Raw genomic sequence first — 21,095 nt, forward strand, 5'->3', positions numbered from 1 at the left:
TGATTGGAGACACCAGATACTTCTGAAAGAGGGAGAGGAGTGGATCTGAAAACAGGATTGTTTGAATAATTGCGAAAGGAACAGACAGATCCTCAGATGCCCTCACTAACCCCTAAGCAACCTCACCCACCATCCTGGCAGTATACCAAAGGTTTATACTCTAGAAAAACCTGAATGTAAGAGACTTTGGACCTGAGGATACAGAAGAGCAGATTGTGGGATAAGGCTAGAATGAAAGTCTGTACCTCAGAGTGAGACCTCTTGAACCACTTTACCCACTTACTTCCCAGAATAGACAACTAGGTTTATATATCAACAGCTAGGAAATTGGAAGAATCTTCTCTGGAGAAATGCAGGAAGAGAAAAGAGAAGAGGAGAGGAGAGGAGAGGAGAGGAGAGGAGAGGAGAGGAGAGGAGAGGAGAGGAGAGGAGAGGAGAAGAGAGGAGAGGAGGGGAGGGGAGAGGAGAGGGGAATGGGAGGGGAGGGGAGGGGAAGGGAGGGGAGAGAGGAGGAGAGGAGAGGAAAAAGATCTATGGATATTGACAATTGGGGTCTCCTAGTGAAATGGCAATAGTCATGTCTAATCTACCCATTAAGAAGTATACCAGTCATTAAGCCCTCACCTAGACACACAGAGCTTCCAGTAACATTTAGGAGACTCCTTTTTAAACGTCAACAGCCAAAGATCATCAAATGTTTTAGAAACACCTCAAATATGAGACAGAAACTAGGATCAAAGTAAAACTCAGAAGGAAAAAAAAAGCAACTCAGAAGAAAAAGATACAAAATAATGCATGCAGGGAGCTTCAAAAAAGAGTACAATTAATGTCCTGAGAGAGAAAAGAAAAGATATTGCATCCATGGAACATAAGCAGAGGCTATGAATAAAGAACAAGAATAAATATTAAAATATAAGAACTAAAGTAAAAAATTCAATATTTGGGTTAGATGGTAAAGATGAATAAATCTCCCAGAAAATAGAAGAGAAAAACAAAGAGATGGAGAGAAGAAAAGAAAATTAGAGGAGTTCTGGAAAGAGAGAACAGAGAAAGTGGAGGAAAGATTAGTGCAGAAACTAATCAAGAACATTTCTAAGTACTGAAGGACATACACTTCTATATTGGAAGAAGGGTCCACTAAGCATAATGAATGGTAAAGCCATTCCACCAAAGCATTTCATCATGAAATATCTATACCTTAAGGATAAACATAAGTTCTTAGGAAGTTTTCAGGTCAGAGAGGGAGAAAGGATGAAATCTCAGAATTACAGCAGGGCAACAGATTTAGAGAACAACCAGGCTGGGTTCAGCAGAATGGAGGGTTTTTAGAAGTATTTCTTCAATATAAGAGAAGCTGATAGATTACATGGAGTGTTCGAACATGCTGAAAGGATATTTACACTTATATAAGTAGATTTGGTGAAAAATAAGTAATCAACAACCCAGAAACCTAAGCAGATAAATAGTGGGACAATAATTAACTGTGAAAGGAAGCCATGCCAGAAAGGAAATGTAATCATAGTACACTGCATGGCTCAGGTCTACATAATATTATATACTATAATCATATAAAGCAAAATAAAAATTGTGATGGAAATTGGGAAGATTTTTCAACAAAATTGTGATAGAAATTTCTCCCAGGGAACAGGAATATCTGCTCATGGGAAAAAGAGAAACACCTGCTAGGAGTTGGAATGGGAAGCTGAATCCTCATCTTCTATCCTATGAAGCCATTAGATAATGACTTCAAAATTGAAAAACCATGAGATAACTGCATAATGTTATTACATAGAAATATGGAAATAAATATCGCAAGAAACAGGTTAAAAACCTGAAAATAGTTATTTCCTGGAGGTAGAACTTGGAAGTGTGAAGGAGTACTTTTTTTTTTTTTTTTCATCTCAAGCAGGCTCCATGCTCATAGCAGAGCCCAATGTGGGGCTAATATTTTTCAAATGTAAAATCTATTTAAGAAAAAAAAAAGAGGGGCGCCTGGGTGGCGCAGCCGGTTAAGCGTCCGACTTCAGCCAGGTCACGATCTCGCGGTCCGTGAGTTCGAGCCCCGCGTTGGGCTCTGGGCTGATGGCTCAGAGCCTGGAGCCTGTTTCCGATTCTGTGTCTCCCTCTCTCTCTGCCCCTTCCCCGTTCATGCTCTGTCTCTCTCTGTCCCAAAAATAAATAAACATTGAAAAAAAAAATTTAAAAAAGAAAAAAAAAAGAAAACCCATTTATTTAGGAAAGCTTACTAATAAATCTGGCAAGGATGGATTTGTGTGAAGTCAAAGATTAAATTTGAGGAAGATATGGTGTTTGCAAAGAGCTTTTTTTTTTTTTTGGCAGGAGGGATTTGCTTAGTTTTAGGATATGCATTTTGTAAAAATTTTTTATTTTTTATTTTTGAGAGAGAGACAGAGCACAAGCAGAAGAAGGGCAGAGAGAAAAGGAGACACAGAATCCAAAGCAGGCTCCAGGCTCTGAGCTGTTAGCACAGAGCCCGATGCGGGGCTTGAACCCACAAACCATGAGATCATGACCTGAGCCAAAGTCAGTCACTTAACCCACTGAGCCACTCCAAGGATATGCATTTTCTATATTTACATATTTAATTGATATAGATAAAATGGCACACATTTCTCTGGTAATTCCATTTATGAGAAAACAAAACACCGGTTAGTAAATTAAGTTAGTTAATTAGTGGAACCACTTAGTTCTCAATTTAGGGACCAAATAAAATTAGAACATATGAATCTCTTCTCTAACCTCTGGCTCCACAGGGAGCAGAGAGAGAACTGGGAAAGCTTTTAGTGACCATGGGCTACTCCTAGGGTTGGTTGGCAGGGAGGATGGGTGAACAAACAACCTGAGAACCTTAACCATGAGGCATGGGGCAGACAGGAGTGAGGCAGTCAGACTGAGAGGCTTCAGCAGTGCAGAGGGAGAGCTAAGCAAGACCGCCTTTTACATGTTGGAGACAGTTTGCCCGGATGCAGAGTATAGATGCCAGAAAATTGACAGAATGAGAAAAAATAGGGAGAAATTGTTTCCATTGTATTTAATTAATACTAATTAAATCTTAGATTATTGACTTAGACAATTGAATCCTGAACACTGTGCCTTCAAGGGCTCTTCCTCCCCATTCTGAAAATCTGCTCTTGAGGCATATTAGTCCTAGGGGTTGTTTATATTTCCCCATTTCTACTTCTGTTTCAGTATATCTGCAGTAGTTATTTCACAGTGTCCATTAAGTCTGTGAGCACAGAAATACAATTTTAGAACAGCCTGCCTACCATCCATCTTACTTCTTTCCTGGAAATCTATTCAGGTTCTCATTCCTGTCTTATCAAAGGGCCATCTCTTCTGTTTTTCCGCAGTGTTTTGGGCTGATCAGATTAGTTGAACAGAAGCCATAAATGGAAGTTTGGGCACATCCTTTGCTAGCTCCTACTCATCTTTCGGGTTTCCACACCTTTTCCAGTTTCCCTTTGCCTTGGCTCCCCACCCAGTTGTCCAGTCATCTACTCACCCTGGGATATATCTCGTGTGGGTGGGTAGAAACTATAATCTGATCATTCCATGACTGGTTCAGACCTCATTGGACGTAAAGCATAAAAAAGACAGCCATCTGTGGTTATTCTTCACTGAGGACTTGCTTTCCTGGCATGTTCCCCCCAAATTGCCAAATTCAAGTGATTGCCATCACAAATGGGATTTTCATCTTCAGAATGATCAGGTTACCCAGCAAAGCCTTCTCCTGCTTCTTCCACTGTCTTCGGAATTGAAAACAATCCAGCTGTCTCTAAGGAAAAAAAATGAAAACAAACACAAAAATAAACTACTTTTACATTGTAAAGAGTGGGGGAAATTGGCCATTTTTTTAATATTAGAAATTTCAAACAGATGGAAAGTTAATTTATATTTTCATTTTGACATTTACTTACCCAGTGGGAGTGTGATTAAGCCATATTTTAAGCCCAAAGTGGCCTTCATCTGAAAATGTTATAGACATATTCTACTGGTAATGCTCTTCACCATCAACAGAACTTTAGGACCCAGAAACACTAATTCTCCTGTGCCCAGACCACCCTAATCAAGGGGTGCAGGGGATAGGAACCTCCTCTGTGAAAATGTTGCTCTCTTACGATCCTCCCTGTTTCTTTTCTTGCCCCACTTGGGGCCATTTTCCATAGAGCTGGCAAAGGGATCTTCCTTCAATGCAAATTTGACCATGCCAGCCCCATGCTTGAAATAAACCTTTCAACGACTCCATATGACCCTCATAATTAAGTTAAAACTCTAATATTTAGCATGTTATTACAGTCATCTTCGATCAGACCCTGCTCACTCTTCCCTGTCTGTTCATTCTGCATCCAAGTCATACTAAGCCATGTGTCATCCCAAGATGTGCCTCTCCCACTGTCACTACCAGCCATTTGCACTCGCTGCCCATTTGGCCTGGAAAACCCCACTGCCCCTTCTTTACCATTTTACCATGCTAAAATATGACCAAAGATAATTTTACCTGAAACGTTTAGAATGCTAGGGCTTCACTGATTAGTCTCATGTTTGCCCAGGATTTTCAATCTTACTGAATTTCCATCTTACACATTTTCCTACGTTGTTCAGTGAAAACACACATTAAAATTCTTCCAAAAAAACAAACTTCAAAAAAAAAAACAGCCCCAAAAGAGATATTTTGCCTAAATCACTGAAAGCAATCTAATCACAAGTGAGTGATTCTTTTCCACACATGATGGAATTTTCCCTTACTGGCTCTGGCCACATCCATGTGTGCTCTTGTCATGCCCTGTCACACACACCCCACCCTCGAAATAGCAATCCTCTAAACTTGATGTGTTCTATTTCCATTTTGATACTCCATGGTTGAATAAATTATAACATCTGAATTGCCTGTTGTACAAAACTGAGTTATAATCTCAATTTTAAAACAGGAGGTAATGGTAGCAGAGGATATGCAGATATTGTGAGATTCACCTGAGATTTCACAGTGTTTATGGCAAATACAAAAATAGAAGTCCTAATTCTGGAGCCTGTTTTCAGTTCAGAGGTCCTCCTGATTTGAAATAACAGAAGAAAGAGAAATAGTCCTTTGTACTGGAAGCTAATAGCTTGAAAAAGGATGAGTTCCAGAGCAGTGGGCCCCAGACCAAGATGATCAGCAGCCCTTCCAAAGTCTAGTCTGGAGTTGGCCGGCACTTTGTTCCCATTATACTTGCTATGGGGACATCTTTGAGTTCACTCCACCTTTTCATTTCCTCCTTTAGTGCAATGTCACTTGCCTAAAATAGCTTTTAGGTGACTTGCTTTACGGATGTTTTCCATAGAACACCACTCCTTTCCTTTCAGACGTGAATTTAATTTTGGTGAATGGATTGAATTTTATTTTTATTTTAATGAGAGCCCTTGTCATCACATCACCCATTACATTATCCTTCCATATTAGTGCACCTGTTATTCATGTCAGCAATTTATTGACCTCATCAGTTAACTGCTATCCATTCTTTTCTTTTATATATTCAAATAAACTTAACTCTTTCTCATAACTTTCTTAGTCAAGGGAATTTTTTATACTAAGTAATTGAAAGCCCCTTGAATCTAATCACTTCAACATATTTTGCCAGCTAACTCTATTAATAGGAAATAATGCATTGATGGTGTGCCACTTAAAATAAAGTTTAGATTAAGTTTAGAAAACTTGGGCAAAGATAGATGAAGTGTCTTATTTTTTTTTAATTGCTTCTGTGTCCAGAAACAAATCGGTCCCTGCATGCTTGGTATAATTAGACAATTCATTTAGGCATGGGCAGCTGGGAGCAGGACCTACCACTTCAGGGCTGGGCTGCTTTCAGCAGGTCAAATAAGCAGTAGGGCTTCACGGTTTTTCTTTGTCAGAACAGGGGATGAGATGACATCTAACAGAGCAACTTACTAATATTCTTCCCTGGCCCTTCCTCTCTTGCCTTTTCAACAAGTATTTCAGATAGGATTAATGAAAACCAGATGATAAAGCCACAAACACCATCCTTGGTCTCCAGTTTCTCAAAACAAAAACAAAAACAATAACAAAAAAACAAAAGCACCTAACTAGAAGCAAGTACTTAACCCTCATTATTTAAAAAAATATATATGCTTATATGGACCCATGTGTATGTTAATAATATATGAAAGTGACGAAGCTTTGTTTGACCCAGACGTGCTGCTGATTTTATAGAAAATTACAGAACAACTGTCAATCTGGAATTGTGCCATATTCTTCAATTCTGACCAAATTTGGAATTGAATAGAGTTCTGATCATAATTACAAGAAACTCAAATACAGGAAGATGCTACTTTCTCTGATGCTTTGTTACTTAGTTCCACTGACAGCAGATTATTCAGGAAAAGCCTTCGGAAGATACTTCCCACTGACAGATTTGGCAATGCCTTGGGTAGTTTTACAAACTAACCTGATGGAAATTCATTTTTAGTCGGAGAATCCTATAGCACAATCATCTTATTTTATTTTATTTTATTTTATTTTATTTTATTTTATTTTATTTCAATATATGAAGTTTATTGTCAAATTGGTTTCCATACAACACCCAGTGCTCATCCCAAAAGGTGCCCTCCTCAATACCCATCACCCACCCCCCATCAACCCTCAGTTTGTTCTCAGTTTTTAAGAGTGTCTTATGCTTTGGCTCTCTTCCACTCTAACCTCTTTTTTTCCTTCCCCTCCCCCATGGGTTTCTGTTAAGTTTCTCAGGATCCACATAAGAGTGAAACCATATGGTATCTGTCTTTCTCTGTATGGCTTATTTCACTTAGCATCACATTCTCCAGTTCCATCCATGTTGCTACAAAGGGCCATATTTCATTCTTTCTCATTGCCACGTAGTACTCCATTGTGTATATAAACCACAATTTTTTTATCCATTCATCAGTTGATGGGTATTTAGGCTCTTTCCATAATTTGGCAATTGTTGAGAGTGCTGCTATAAACATTGGGGTACAAGTGCCCCTATGCATCAGTACTCCGGTATCCCTTGGGTAAATTCCTAGCAGTGCTATTGCTGGCTCTAGCACAATCATTTTAATTGTTTCCTTATTTGTTTACTACTTTGAATTGTTTGCTTTTCAACCTCTTTTTTGACATTCCAGAGACATGTCAGGAGGTTAGAAAGATCCAAGAGCTAATTCTTACCATGGACCTTGAAATAATTTGGATGAATTCCATAGACGAAAGATGAGTAACTTCTTTAACTAAAACTATAGTCTCGGAATTTGAAGGGACCTTAGTGATATCTAGTTCAGTCACCCATTTGAAGTTTAAGTTTGCTCCAGTCCATCCCAGTCAAGTGAGATTTAACCCTTCAGGGTATCCTCCAGACAGCTCTGGCTTTTAAAAAGTTCTTCCTTATCTTCAACTACATAACTTCTACCCTTGGTTCCAAATCCTGTTGGAGACATAAAAAACAGCTCTGCTCAAACTCATGAGGCTGCAAACTTATTGAGGGCAGGTATTGTATCCACTACAGCTTCTGGCGACTTGATACATGATTGTCAAATGGAGTTAAAAGCAAATAACGTTCTTCTTTATTTTGATATATATCTTACAAAGTAACAAACGATCAGTATATTTAAGTCCCGTTGAGAAAGCATCATATAAAGTAGCTGATTCTATTGTTTAAGCGCTGTTCCTGATATGTTTTATTCTTTCAATCTTATAATTCAAGCAATTTTACCTGTCTTGTGTATTGCAGCTTACCTTCGTTATAAACTAACATACTTGTGGAGCGCCTGGGTGGCGCAGTCGGTTAAGCGTCCGACTTCAGCCAGGTCACGATCTCGCGGTCCGGGAGTTCGAGCCCCGCGTCAGGCTGTGGGCTGATGGCTCAGAGCCTGGAGCCTGTTTCCGATTCTGTGTCTCCCTCTCTCTCTGCCCCTCCCCCGTTCATGCTCTGTCTCTCTCTGTCCCAAAAATAAATAAACGTTGAAAAAAAAAATAAACTAACATACTTGCCCCTGCAGATATTAACTGTTAGGCATCACATGTGCCAACGAGCTGAAACCCCACTAAAGTAAGCATTAGAAGTTCTGGGTTCCAGCACCAGCCCCTCACTACCCATCTGAGTGATACTGGCTCTTGGTTCCTATTCTGCAAACTGCAAGGGTTGAACCAAATGTCCTCTCAAAGTTCTTTCCAGCTTCACAAATCATTTGCGTTTTTGACTTGTCTGTCCCATGTGGTAGAATAGCCACAAAGACAGTCAAAGACGGACCTCTGGTTTCCATTTCAGTTCTCCATTTATATTGCCAATCACCATCCAAATGCACAGTTTAAAGCTAGGGATGCTTCTCCCCCCACCTTTTCTCATTTCAGAACACTTTTCTTCAGGAAACAGTGCGCAGGGAGTGTGAAGAACGCTTTGAACTGACACAGGCTTTGAGCCAAGCCAGAGAACAGCTTCTGGAGCTCAGGAAGCTCAGTGGAAGTTTACCTTTGTCGCCGTGTTCCCTTAACCAGGGCAGCCTAACCTCCTCTGCTGCAGTGGTCAGCAGCCGGGGAGAGAGAAGCCTTGCAAGACTGAACTCTGGAAAAGGAATCAAAATCCCCAGCCTGCATGGAGTGTCAAAACCCACCACTGCCCCAACCTCAGTTCAACCCAAGAGGGTCAGCAGCTCAGGTTTGCCTACTTTCCCCCAGCCCCATCCTCCCAGGGGTCGAGCATCTTCCGTAAATGAGACCAGACAAAGACTGACTGCCATTCTGAGGAGGAGACTAAATCAGCAGTGACTAATCCAGCCAGGAGCAGCTCCAAGCAGGACACTTGGTACTTTCCAGACCAAGTCTAACTGAGGATGACAGAGGTCAAATTATTATCACAGATCAAGAATGCACGGTTATAGATATTTTTAATAGGATAGTTGGAAAAACTAGGAATTGTGAAGCCATATTTTCCAAGAGGCCTTTGAAGTTGCAACAGATAATGAAGTTGGTGGTATTCCAGAGGGCCAATTTCTATGTGTCTATATTGGATGTTTAGATGTGTTCTCTGAATATTCCCTTTTTGAGATCCCAGGTAAAATTTTTCACCCATAGCATCTTTGCTATTTTTTTTTTGTACCTTTACAAGCAGATATATTTCCACCAAAAATAGATTGTGTTGGTTTTGTTGGTGTTTGTTCATTTGTTTGTTGAGCTGAATAGTTAAATAGATGTGATTAGTATTCCAAATAGAAAATAGAAGTACGTTAGTCCTAAATTTGATAATTTCCAAAATATTTAGTTCAAATATTCACAGAATTCAACATCATCATAGAAACCTTCTCTTTTCATCTTGCAATTTAATTGGTTAATACAATTTCTTTTTAGGCCAGAAGTAATGATAGGTACCCTTCAAGAAGACAGTCTTTCCTGTGAACCTGGGACCTTCTAGAAAAAGGGACACCAACTCCAATTCAAGGACAAGGGGGTTTACTTTTCAAACTTTAGAGATTATTTTTAAAAACAGTCTGGCTGACCATGTAAATATTACTTGGTAGAGGTAGTTTTTCTACATTGAATGGTTTTTAGTAATCACGATTAGATTTTGATTTGAGCCATTGGGAAAAGAACTAATTCAAGACAGTCTCATAGAGGCACGTAGTGCTAATTTGGGGGTTCACGTTTTATTACCTCTTAAAATGGCCAATTGGTTAACATATTTTCTATTTTCATAGTGAAAAATTAAAACCAGAAACCAAACTAGCTATTTTAAGTTATAAAGCTTCAGGCTTCTCCTGTTTCTTAAAACACAAGTCTTTACCTTAAGCTAGTGATTGTCCATCTTTTTTCCCCTTCAAGTTGAACTGCATTTTTTTTTTCCAACACTGACTTTACTTAAATGCTTCATCTGACTGTATCAGGGACATCCAAGCTTTTTAATCCCAGATGAGAATGTTAGTAACACATGTCAAATATGGCACATAAAACTCTCCTCTGTCTGGCTATTATGTTCATGAGAGAATCCAAAGGTACTTGGAATCCCTCCCATGTGCAAAAAAAAAAAAAAAAAAAAAAAAAAAAAAAAGTAAAGCTGCTAAGTAAATTCAAGTTTATCTCTAATCTTTAAAAGGATTAGTCTAATCTACCAATCGTGTGTTTTAACTTCAAAAAAAAAAAAAAATTCCACATTAGGTCTGCCGATTTCCCTGACTAGTTTAAGTGAGCACATCTTGTGTTAAGGCTTAGAATGCTTAGTTTCACTTTACAGAGATCAATGTTCCTTATAATGGCATTTGACAAGAGAACAAAACAGAATGGTGGTGCTGGAGTGAACCTTAGAGGTCACCCCAACCATTTCTTTACAAATAAGGAATAGATACCCAAAGAAGCCCGACTTGCTAAAGAGGTACAGCTAGTGACAGAGCTAAAACCAGACCGTTAACCGACCCCAACCACTCCACTCACTTTCCCACTCATCAGAGTTTCCCCAGCCTCCATCAGGACTTTTGTCAGAAGCCCCACATAGTATTTACCTAATATTTTCTTTAAATACCCTCGCTTTTTAAATTTAAAGTTATGTAAAAAGAAAGCTTGGCCCAAGAAAGAATAATTGTAGAGTAACGAGTTTGATTTGCTAGGTATATTTTTGCTAATACTTGAAAATCAACATGTATCTGTTAAAATTACAAAATGTTGGTTGGTGTACCCCCTAAAATCATCGTGTACAATGACAGTAGTACCCATGCCACCCTCTGGGAACTACTGGACCAGACCTCGATGTTTCTGACCTGGTATGTGGATGTTTAAATTACAAGTACTCGTGACGTGAGGTAGATGGAAGAAGCTAGAGAAAACTTTAATAAAAGCCTACAGGAAAATTCAGGGCAGCGGTTCTTTGCCATCATATGATACACGCTTTTCCACAGTCTCCCAATTTCAGCTCTCTCTTCAGGAACCATGGGGATACATTTTTTTCCTAAATTATGAACACATTTAAATTTGTAAAGAAGGTCACGTGTAAGCTTTTCTAAAGTGATAAAGACTATCAGTGCAAATCTGGTTTCTTGGTTTGTTGTTATACTCTCACTTTATAATATAACAAGTCAATATGTAAATAATCTCTCTGAGAATACAATCACGGTAAGACTGTGTTATATTCCACAAGTATATTAGAGAGGTTATTCCGTGGATACACGACAGAGACAATATTGACATTTGTATCAAGCTAGACCACTTGAATGGCGGCATCTAAGCTATGTGCTGGGATTTTTTAGAGGAAGACACTTAAAGAAAAGAGAATCGCACTAGAGTATGTAACCTGGGGGTTAAGAACATAAACTTCCCTTGATTTTCTCACTGATGAGCTAACTCCTGGCATGAAACAGTATCATATCAAGAGTGTTAGGGAGGCAGTGAATACTATGGCAAAAGAGAGCTCTCAAATGCATATAATGGATATTAATTTAAATCTATTAGTTTTAATTTCTCTATATACATCTGTTTTCCATGACCTCAGTGGAAGGATTGATAGGTGCAAAAAGAAAAGAATATCACAGAAAATATTCCTCAAATAATTATAACCCTGGGTTTTTTTTTCTTCTCAATTTAATATTGGTAGACAAAGATGGGAGAATTCTATAGTTAACATAGATTTTTCAAGTGATTTTTTCAAAGTCTTTTTGAATGCAATTACTGTATTTATAGTTAGTCAGAATTACTTAAAAGTTATATTTTCTGGCAATGGAATTGACTGGAAGAGATGTTAATGTTGAAAATTATGCAGGGGCACCTGGGTGTCTCAGTTGGTTGAGGCTCCAACTTCAGCTCAGGTCATGATATCATGGTTCATGAGTTTGAGCTCCATGTCAGGCTCTGTGCTGACAGCTCAGAGCCTAGAGCCTGTTTCAGATTTCTCTCTCTCTCTCTCTCTCTCTCTCTCTCTGCTCTCCCCCACTCATGCTCTATCTCTTTCAAAAAGAAACTTTAAAAAAAGAAAATTATGTAAAGCTAAGATTTTTTTAAATGTTCTATTAGTCCCAAAAGTTTTTGTAGTATTACAGATCAATTATAGCTAATTGCTTTGATTGTGGAACAAGTTTTCTCAAGCTGCATCTTTTAAGGTTCTTAAAATTGCAGTATTGCACTGATAAAGCAACCTAGTATCCTGAAAGGGTTAATGCACTGGAGCTCAAAATTCCTGACCATCATTTTGTATCTTATGGAGCACAGGAAATCAATTTAATATGTGTCCAAAGTTCACAAATCCTACAATGATTATAGATATATATTTTTTACTTTTCCACTTTCATGGTTTATTTTTTTAATTTATTTATTCTGAGAGAGAGAAAGTGCATGAGCAGGGGAGGGGCAGAGAGAGAAGGAATGAGTGAATCCCAAGCAGGCTGTGCTCTGTCAGCACAGAGCCCAACAACACAGGGTTAGAACTATGAACCATGAGATCATGACCTGAGCCTAAACCAAGAGCTGGACACTTAACTGACTGAGCCACTCAGGTGCTCCTTCACTTACATGTTTTAGTAAAATAATATATCTTGTTCAGAACACCTTTAATGGCCCTCAAGCCATGATAGACAATAATGGTCGCATTCCTAAGGTGTTGTCTATGGTATCTTAAGGAAGAAATTCTACTTTTCCTTTTGAAAATATTAACCCATATAGTAATAAATTGTGAAGCCAATATAGTTGGGTTGCCTCTTTAAAATCTTAAATGTAAATTATGTCATCTTTGTATAATGTTGTTCACACATAAAATTTTCTTCATAACACTGTAGTTGAATCTGAAACACACATTTCCTATGACAATATTTACCATGATCCAGAAAGTCAAAATATTTCCTTCTTCTCCAGCATTTATACAGCATGATGTTTTATAACCATTGAGTAAAAAAATTTACTAGACATCCCTTACCTCCAGCCCAAAATATACAAGAGGATACTGTGTCACAGAGATTAAGTTACCTGGAAATGAATACTGATTAAGACCAAGGAATAATTTTTAAACTTCTGCAGTTTCTGAGCATCTTGATCTGTAGAACAGTGAAGCTATATTATACATTCACTCATTTCTTCAACAGATACAGAGAATTGAAAAAGCACTGTGAGAGCTATAAAAATGAAGACATACTACAGTTTCCCGAGAATTGTATAGTAGAGAGCAAGAGGATGTATATACAGAAATTATAATGTCAGGTAATAGATGTTGAGGAGAGAATCAAAAGCAAAGTGTTACACGAGTTCATCTTCTTGCTGGAAAAATCAGGGAGCATTTTTAGCAAGAACTGGCATTTATAATAGATCTTAAAAAATTGGTAGGGTTTTATAGAAGAAGGTATACCAGATGGAAGAGATGTATAAAGAGGTACAGGCATGGAAAGTGTAGAAAATACTTGGTGAAGGGAAGTAGTGGGAACCTGACCCCATAGCATGGAGGTGTTGAATAAAGGCCATTGCAGCATTTTGACTAAAAGAGGCATGCATTTTGTTGAAATCTGGCAGAGGTTTATAGGAATAATTATGGGGTGGAAAGGCTGGAGGATGGAACACAAGTTGGTAGATTAGTACAGTAGTCCAGACAAGAGTTATATGAAGTTCTGAATAAAGATGTTGACGACGGAAATAAACAGGAAGGAGCTGACTCGAATTCTATTCAGAGAAGGGAAAGAATTTGTTCCCTATTAAATATATTTTAAAACTGTTACTAGTTATTGCCACTTAGCAGGGGTGCCGTGTATGAGATCGGTCCAATTAAAGGATCACCCTTCTATTTAAGAATATTACAGCTTGTCTGAAAAATGTGAAATCATGGGAACTACATTTCATTTGGGAAACAGGTAAACTAATCCCACAGACTCAGGACTTATAAGAATTCTTAAAGTTAAAAAAAATACAAATCTGAATCGTGTTCTAAGAATTATGGAGGAGGAAGATGGAAATTGACATTTAAAAAATAGCTATCATCTTGGCCTCAAAGAATGCAAAGCACAACTCAGTGGTGACCTTAGGGACTAATACAGCGCAATAAACTATTTATGAGGGAAAGTAAAGGAGATAGTAGCCAAAATACGATAAGGGTTATCTTAAAATCCTTAAATTTTATAGTTCTGAAATGACTTGATACATCACCTGGTCCAGACCTATAATTTTACAGAAGGAAATAATAGTTCCCTTTGAGGTTAAATAATCTTTTAAATTCTTATAACTGCTTGACAGCTGACTTGATGAGAAAGCCGTGGCCTCCAAATCTTGGCCAAACATTTCATTTGTAGGCTGGAAGACTAGTATCAGTGCTCTAAATTCTTGCTACTCAAAGTGATCCAGCAGGATCAATGTCTCCCGGGAGCTTATTAGAAATGCAGACTATCAGTCCTCACACCCAAACCTACTGAATAAAATCTGATTTTAATGAGATCCACAGGTGATCCTTATACATGTTAAAGCCCTGGCATATTTCACCTCTAAGAGCTATACATTAGTATTAAACGGAAATAATCTTGCTAGACTCAGTTCCCTCACCCCTATCTGAAACAAATGGCTCTCTGAGACCACCCATCCCCATGTTCAATACCGCAGCTTCCAATGCACTCAAATTCTTTTTTTTTCATCAATTGATTGTGAACCTTGAAAACTCTCCAGAAAAACTAGTGAGTAAAAGGAAATCAATATCTAATCAATATTCATAAAATCTTATGTCACGATCCAAGTTTCTGAGCCTGCAAAGAACTAAAGATTTGTTATTAACAAAAAAACCCAATAGAAATGCTTTCATTTTGATCATTGGCAACTCATTGAATAATCTTTTTTTTTTTTAATGTTAATTCATTTATTTTGAGAGAGTGTGTGTGTGTGTATAAGTTGGGGAGGGGCAGAGACAGAGGGAGAAAGAGAATCCCAAGCAGGATCTGCGCTGTCAGCACAGAGCCCTACACAGGGCTTGATCCCATGCACCATGAGATTATGACCTAAGTCAAAATCAAGAGTCGGTCACTTAACTGACTGAGCCACCCAGGTGCCCCTCATTGAATAATCTTAAATTTTAATCTCATAATGGTACCTATTTGGTTTAATCTCATAATCTCATAATGGTAATCTCAAATTTAATCTCATAATGGTACCTATTTCCCCAAAGGAAATCTGGTATTGCTGGTTGTCTTTGAGGCTTGTGAAACATAGAATACTTAGATAATTTATTGGAATCATGAGAAGAGATACTGGAATACCATTATTTCCCCTGAAAGTAGTTCTTAACCACTTAAGTATAAAACTATAACTTGCAATATACACCTAGATCAATTTATTTTAAAGGTAGAACAGCATTGAATAAGAATTTGATTCATATTTAAAATTTCAAAATCTGGGGGCGCCTGGGTGGCTTAGTCAGTTAAGCATCTGCCTATTGATTTTGACTCAGGTCATGATCCCAGGGTTGTGGGATCAAGCCCCGCATCAGGCTCTGTGCTGAGCTTGGAGCCTGCTTAAGATTCTCTCTCCCTCCCTCCTCCCCCCAACTCATACTCACTCTCTCTCTCTCTCTCAAATTAAAAAAAAAAATTAAAAAGAATTATGAAATTTCAAAATCTGTACTTGACACAATAAGGCATTATGCTCACTTGCCTGTGAATATTAAATCAGCTTATGTCATTATATAACAGGATGGCTACATTCTTTAACCTTTGAATTTAGAAAATAATGAAAGGATGGACTTCATTTGCCATTAAAAAGTTTTTAATATCTTTTATTAACATTCTTACTGCTGATATTCAGCTTCTATGGTTGTTATTGTCATTAATCTCATAAATAATAATAATTCAAGCCTGAGAATTAGACATATAATTTAAAATATTGAAGCATTTAAAAATAGACGTTTTATAAGACTTAACACTGGAAATATAATTTTTCTGGAAAGTATGAACATCTGGTTTTACATTGTGCACCATTGTCAGATATATCCAACTTTCTCCCAAGTGAGCTTGATACAGTCTAACACATTAATCTAAAGAGATGCCTTCTGTCTTCTGTCTTCTTAGACTGAATGAGTTCTACAGTTGTAATTTTCTATCTGGAACCTTAAATTTCTAGGGAATTAAGGTTACTGCCAAGATTGAATTAACTACTTTTCACTGATATAAAGCAGAATTTCCTAAAACTCGGGATGGCCAAATTTCCATTCTCTATTACTACACTTTTCAAATGGTTGAGGTTTTAGCTGGAATCTCATAGCATCTCAAAACCAGAATCATTTTTATTTTACCAAGAGGTATACAGTACTCAGTAAAGAACTGAGGTGAATGAGAAAAGATGAAGTTAGGGAGAAAAGAATCCACTACCTTATTTCAGAGAAGTGATGAAGTAAAGACCTAATCCACAGATTCATTCCCTCCAGGATTTTAAGTCAGTGTTTTCAGCTATGTACCCTGAAAATGTGATTTTAAAATACTATAGGGGTGCCTGGGTGGCTCAGTTGGTTAAGCGCCCCGTTCTTGGTTCTGGCTTAGGTCATGATCTCAGTTTCATTGGTTCAAGCCCCATGTTGGGCTCTGTGCTGGCAGCATGGAACCTGCTTGGGATTTTCTCTCTCTCTATCTCTCTCTCTCTCTCTGCCCCTCCCCCCCAACTTGTACTGTCTCTGTTTCTCTCCAAATAAACTTAAAAAAAATTTAAAAAAACTATTTATTGTACATTTGTAAGTTGACATCTAAAATATTTCATTATAAGTTTAAATAGTTGCAAAGGATGTTGTAAAGATAATCAGCATATTATAAATATAGACATTTAAAAATAAAACTGTTACTTTCAGATACCTTTATGATTACAAAAGGTATTTTTATTGATCTCCCATGTTATTAAATTACTATCAAAACATATATATAACTTTATAACATTCTTATGGATTAATGTTATTAATTATTAATATACTAGTATTTATTTTTAATATTTCTCTTATAACCTTTTTATTTACTTTTTTATTTTAAGTTTTTATTTTAATTCCAGTTAGTTAACATAGAGTATTTTATTAGTTTCAGGTACACAAAATAGTAATATAACACTTCCATACATCACCATGTGGTCATCACAGTAAGTGCCCTCTTTAATCCCCAACACCTATTTAACCTATCCCCACACCCCCTCCCCTCTGGTAACCATCAGATTTTTCTCTATAATTGGACTCTGCTTCTTGATTTCTCTCATTTTTCCCTTTGCTTGTTTTATTTCTTAAATTACACATATGAGTGAAATCATATGGTATTTGTCTTTCTCTGATTGACTTATTTTGCTTAGCATTATACTCTAGCTCCATCCATGTTTTGTAAATGACAAGGTTGCATTCTTTTTTATGGCTGAGTAATATTCCATTATATATATTATATATATATAATGTATGTATATGTAATATATATGTACATTATGTGTATATATGTACATATATATTATGTATATGTTATATATGTACACTATATATACACATGTATATACATATATATTATGTATATATGTATCTCATGTCTTTATCCATTCACCAATCAATGGACACTTGGGATGCTTCCATATCTTGGCTATTGCAAATAATGCCACTATAAACATAGGGGTGCTTGTATCCCTTTGAATTAGTGTTCTTGTATTATTTGGACAAATACCCAATAATGTTATTACTGGATAATAAGGTAGTTTTACTTTTAACTTTTTGAGGAAACCCCATACCATTTTCCAGAGTGGCTGCACCAGTTTGCATTCCTACCAACAGCATGCAAGTGTTTCTTCCCCCACATCTTTGCCAACACCTGTTGTTTCTTGTGTTATTGATTTTAGCCATTCTGACAGGCGTGAGGTGATAGCTCATGGTAGTTTTCATTTGCATTTCCCTGATGGTTAAGTGATGATGAAGATCTTTTCATGTGTCTGTTGGCCATCTGTATGTCTTCTTTGGAGAAATGTCTGCTCATATCTTCTGCCCATTTTTTATTGGACTATTTAGGGGTGTTGAATCGTAGGATACTAAACTTTTATGAGGTATGTCATTTGCAAATATCTTCTCCCATTCCCTAGGATGCCTTTTATGTTGATTGTTTCCTTCACTGTGCAGAAGCTTTTTATTTTCATATAGTCCCAATAATTTATTTTCTCTTTTGTTTCCCGTGCCTTAGGAGACATATCTAGAAAGAAGTTGCTATGGCCAGTGTCAAGGAAATTACTTCCTGTGCTGTCTTCCAAGATTTGTACGGTTTCAGGTCCCATATTTAGGTCTTTAATCCATTTTTTTTAATTGTTAATGTTTATTTTTTGAGAAAGAGACAGAGCATGAGTGGGAGAGGGAAAGAGAGAGAGGGACACACAGAATCTGAAGCAGACTCAAGGCTCTGAGCTGTCAGCACAGAGCCCGAGATAGGGCTTGAACACACAGACGGTCAGATCATGACCTGAGCCGAAGTTGGACATTCAGCCTACTGAGCCACCCAGGCATCCCTTTGTCTTCCTGCTTTAAATGTTTTTTTTTTTTTCTTTATCCAATGTTTTGCAAATTCAGTTACAATATGTGATGGTGTGGGTTTCCTTTTGTTGATTTGGTGAGGGTTCCCTGTGTCTCCTAGATCTGGATATATATTTTCTTCCCCAGATTAAGGAAATTTTCAGCTACTATTTCTTCAATAAATTTTCTTCCCCCTTTTCTCTCTCCTTCTGGGACTCCTATAATACAAATCTTATTACGTTTGATAGAGTCTGAGTTTGAATGAGCCTGAGTTCTCATTTTGCATAATTCTTTTGTCTCTCCCTTGTTCAACTTGATTACTTTCCATTGCTCTTTCTTTTAATTCGAGTAATTCATTTCTCTGGTTCTTCCATCCTGCTGTTCATTCTATCAAATGTGTTTTTAATTTTGTTTATTGAGCCCTTTATTTCTGCTATGTTATTCCTTATCTCTGTGTTAAGGGTCTTATTCATTTCTTCCACTCTTTTCTTAAGTCCAGTGAGTATCCTTGGGATCAGTGTTTAAATTCTCTATCAGGTATGTTACTTAGTGAAACTATCTGTTTCACTTAGGTGTCTGGCTGTGGTCTTGTCCTGTTCTTTAAATTGGGGTAAATTTCTCTGTCTCCTAATTTTGTCTGCCTCTCTGTGTCTGTTTCTCTGTGTTAAGAAAGTCAGCTGTGCCTTCTGCTCTTGAAAGTAGTAACTTTATGATGAAGAGGTGCTGGAGAACCCACAATGCAATGTCCCCTGTGCACCAGAACCTGGCACTTCAGGAGAGCATCCTGTGTGTGTTGCTTATGCCCTGCTATTGTGTCTGAGTTACTTTTCCTTTCAGTGCAGTCATCTGCCTGTTGTGGGCTGTGCTTGCTCCCTGTGGTGTTAGTGGGACCCAGACAGGCCAGCTCTGAGTGGATATGCCCACTAGTGAACCTGAGAGTGGGGCAACGGTGTTAACAGAATTTGTGCTGGGCCACTGGTCCTATGCTGGATCCCCCTGAAGCATTGCCATGGCTGGGGGCACGTGGCTGGGCCTGGGGCAGTGCACTTGTGTACCACGCATAGGCAGCTGTGCACCTGGTGGCTGCATGGGATGCACTCGTGACTTTACCAAAATTTGCCCTGAGCCCAGGACTGAGGCTAGCAGGCTTAGAAGGGGCAAGTCCTCAGGAGAACTTGTAGACATGGTGCACTGGTAGCAGGTTAGGTAGCAAGTCTCTGTGCAGCGCCACCTCCCACAGGCACTTCTGTGTTTATGCTTGGGGACAGGGGAGAAAAATGGCACCTGCTAGCTCCCTCGTTTTCTGAGAAGTCCCCCAACATACTCGGAAATCACTGTGAACAGATCTGTGTCCCATTTGCCCCTGGCATTGTGTAAGCTGCCATTTTTATGTTGCCGCTCCACACAGGCTGTGGTCTCTTTAAGGGCGGCAACCCAGCTATGGCCCTTCCAGCTCACCTGGTGCTGAGGCAGCTGAGTTTTAAAGCTCCTGGCTCCAGTCCCACTGGTTTTACAAACTCATGGAATTCAGCCCCTCTGGTTTTGAAAGTCAAACGTTATGGGGATTAGTCTTCCCCATGTGAGCTCCCTGGTGCAAGGGCCCATTTCTCTGCCCTCTCTGCATGTGCAGCTGCCTTCCTCCTGCAGGCAGCCTCCCTCCACCTTTCTGACCTTTCTAACCTTTCAGATGCAGCTTCTTCTCTATCAGTAGTCTTGGAGTTTGTTTTGCCTGTCTTCGTTCTGATCGCTCTCCTGTTTATTGACTTGGATATGGATGATATCTAGTTGGAAATGTGGGACAGGTGAGCTCAGTATCCTCTTACTCTGCTACCTCCCCAAGATCCTTCCAGGATCTATTATTAATATGTTAACATAGGGGTGCCTGGGTGGCTTAGTCGGTTAAGTGTCTGACTCTTGATTTCGGCTCAGGTCATGATCTCACAGTTTTGTGAGTTTGAGCCCTGCATTGGGCTCTGCACTGACAGTGAGGAGCCTACTTGGGATTCTCTCTCCCTGTCTCTCTGACCTTCCCCCGCTCTCTCTCTCTGTCAAAATAAATAAATAAACTTTAAAAAAATGCAAAAAGTAAACAACATAAACATATTACAAATTTTGTTAAATAATTATTAAGCATGAAAGTTCAATTTTATTGACAATGCATTTCTTGATGAGGTGAATCCATAATGTTTCCTTTTACATTTAAAAAATAAAGTAGGTGATGTTAAAAGAATTTGTACATAGGATATCATTTGCTTTTTATTAACAGGAGGTAGAAAACACTAAACATTTTATGATGAAAGAAGATGAGGATTATACCGTATTGCAATCCACATTTCAAGCAGTATTTAATAAAAATTGTTTTAACTACTTGGTTGAAGAATATGTGCCAAGCGGAAAGATCTCGTAGAACTTTAGTATATCTTGAAAAGGTTAATAGTCTAAGAAAACATTCTAATTACATTTGAAAATATTAGGGACACTCACTTATACTGCTTTGCTATATAAGGTCTGGAGTTTTTTCTAGCAAATAATGTTTCTGAGGGATAAATATTGAGAAGAGCTGAAAAGAGCTGCTTATATTTAAATGCATTGCAGGAGGGGGCATTTTCAATAATCAACCTTTCTTAC

At 38.1% G+C, this 21,095-nt stretch overlaps 1 protein-coding gene across 9 annotated transcripts in view; it reads left to right on the forward strand.

The window, feature by feature from the left end:
* LEKR1 (leucine, glutamate and lysine rich 1) overlaps positions 1 to 21,095 on the forward strand; it is a 222,762-nt gene that overhangs the window by 176,953 nt on the left and 24,714 nt on the right. For 4 of the 9 annotated variants that reach the window (XR_007155716.1, XR_007155720.1, XR_007155718.1 and 1 more), the window contains one exon: positions 8,381 to 8,684. The exons of 3 other annotated variants lie outside the window; for them this stretch is intronic. Coding sequence is in view for 1 of the 6 variants with exons in the window: in XM_047875644.1 (XP_047731600.1) it covers positions 8,381 to 8,794 (414 nt within the window). In the remaining 5 variants the exon portion in view is untranslated. Of the gene's footprint in view, positions 1 to 8,380; positions 11,733 to 21,095 lie in introns of those variants that run through there. 2 more of the 9 variants (XR_007155719.1, XM_047875644.1) reach the window with 2 other exon arrangements.

Source organism: Prionailurus viverrinus, chromosome C2 (genome assembly GCF_022837055.1).
Source record: "Prionailurus viverrinus isolate Anna chromosome C2, UM_Priviv_1.0, whole genome shotgun sequence".
Classification (NCBI taxonomy): domain Eukaryota; kingdom Metazoa; phylum Chordata; class Mammalia; order Carnivora; family Felidae; genus Prionailurus; species Prionailurus viverrinus.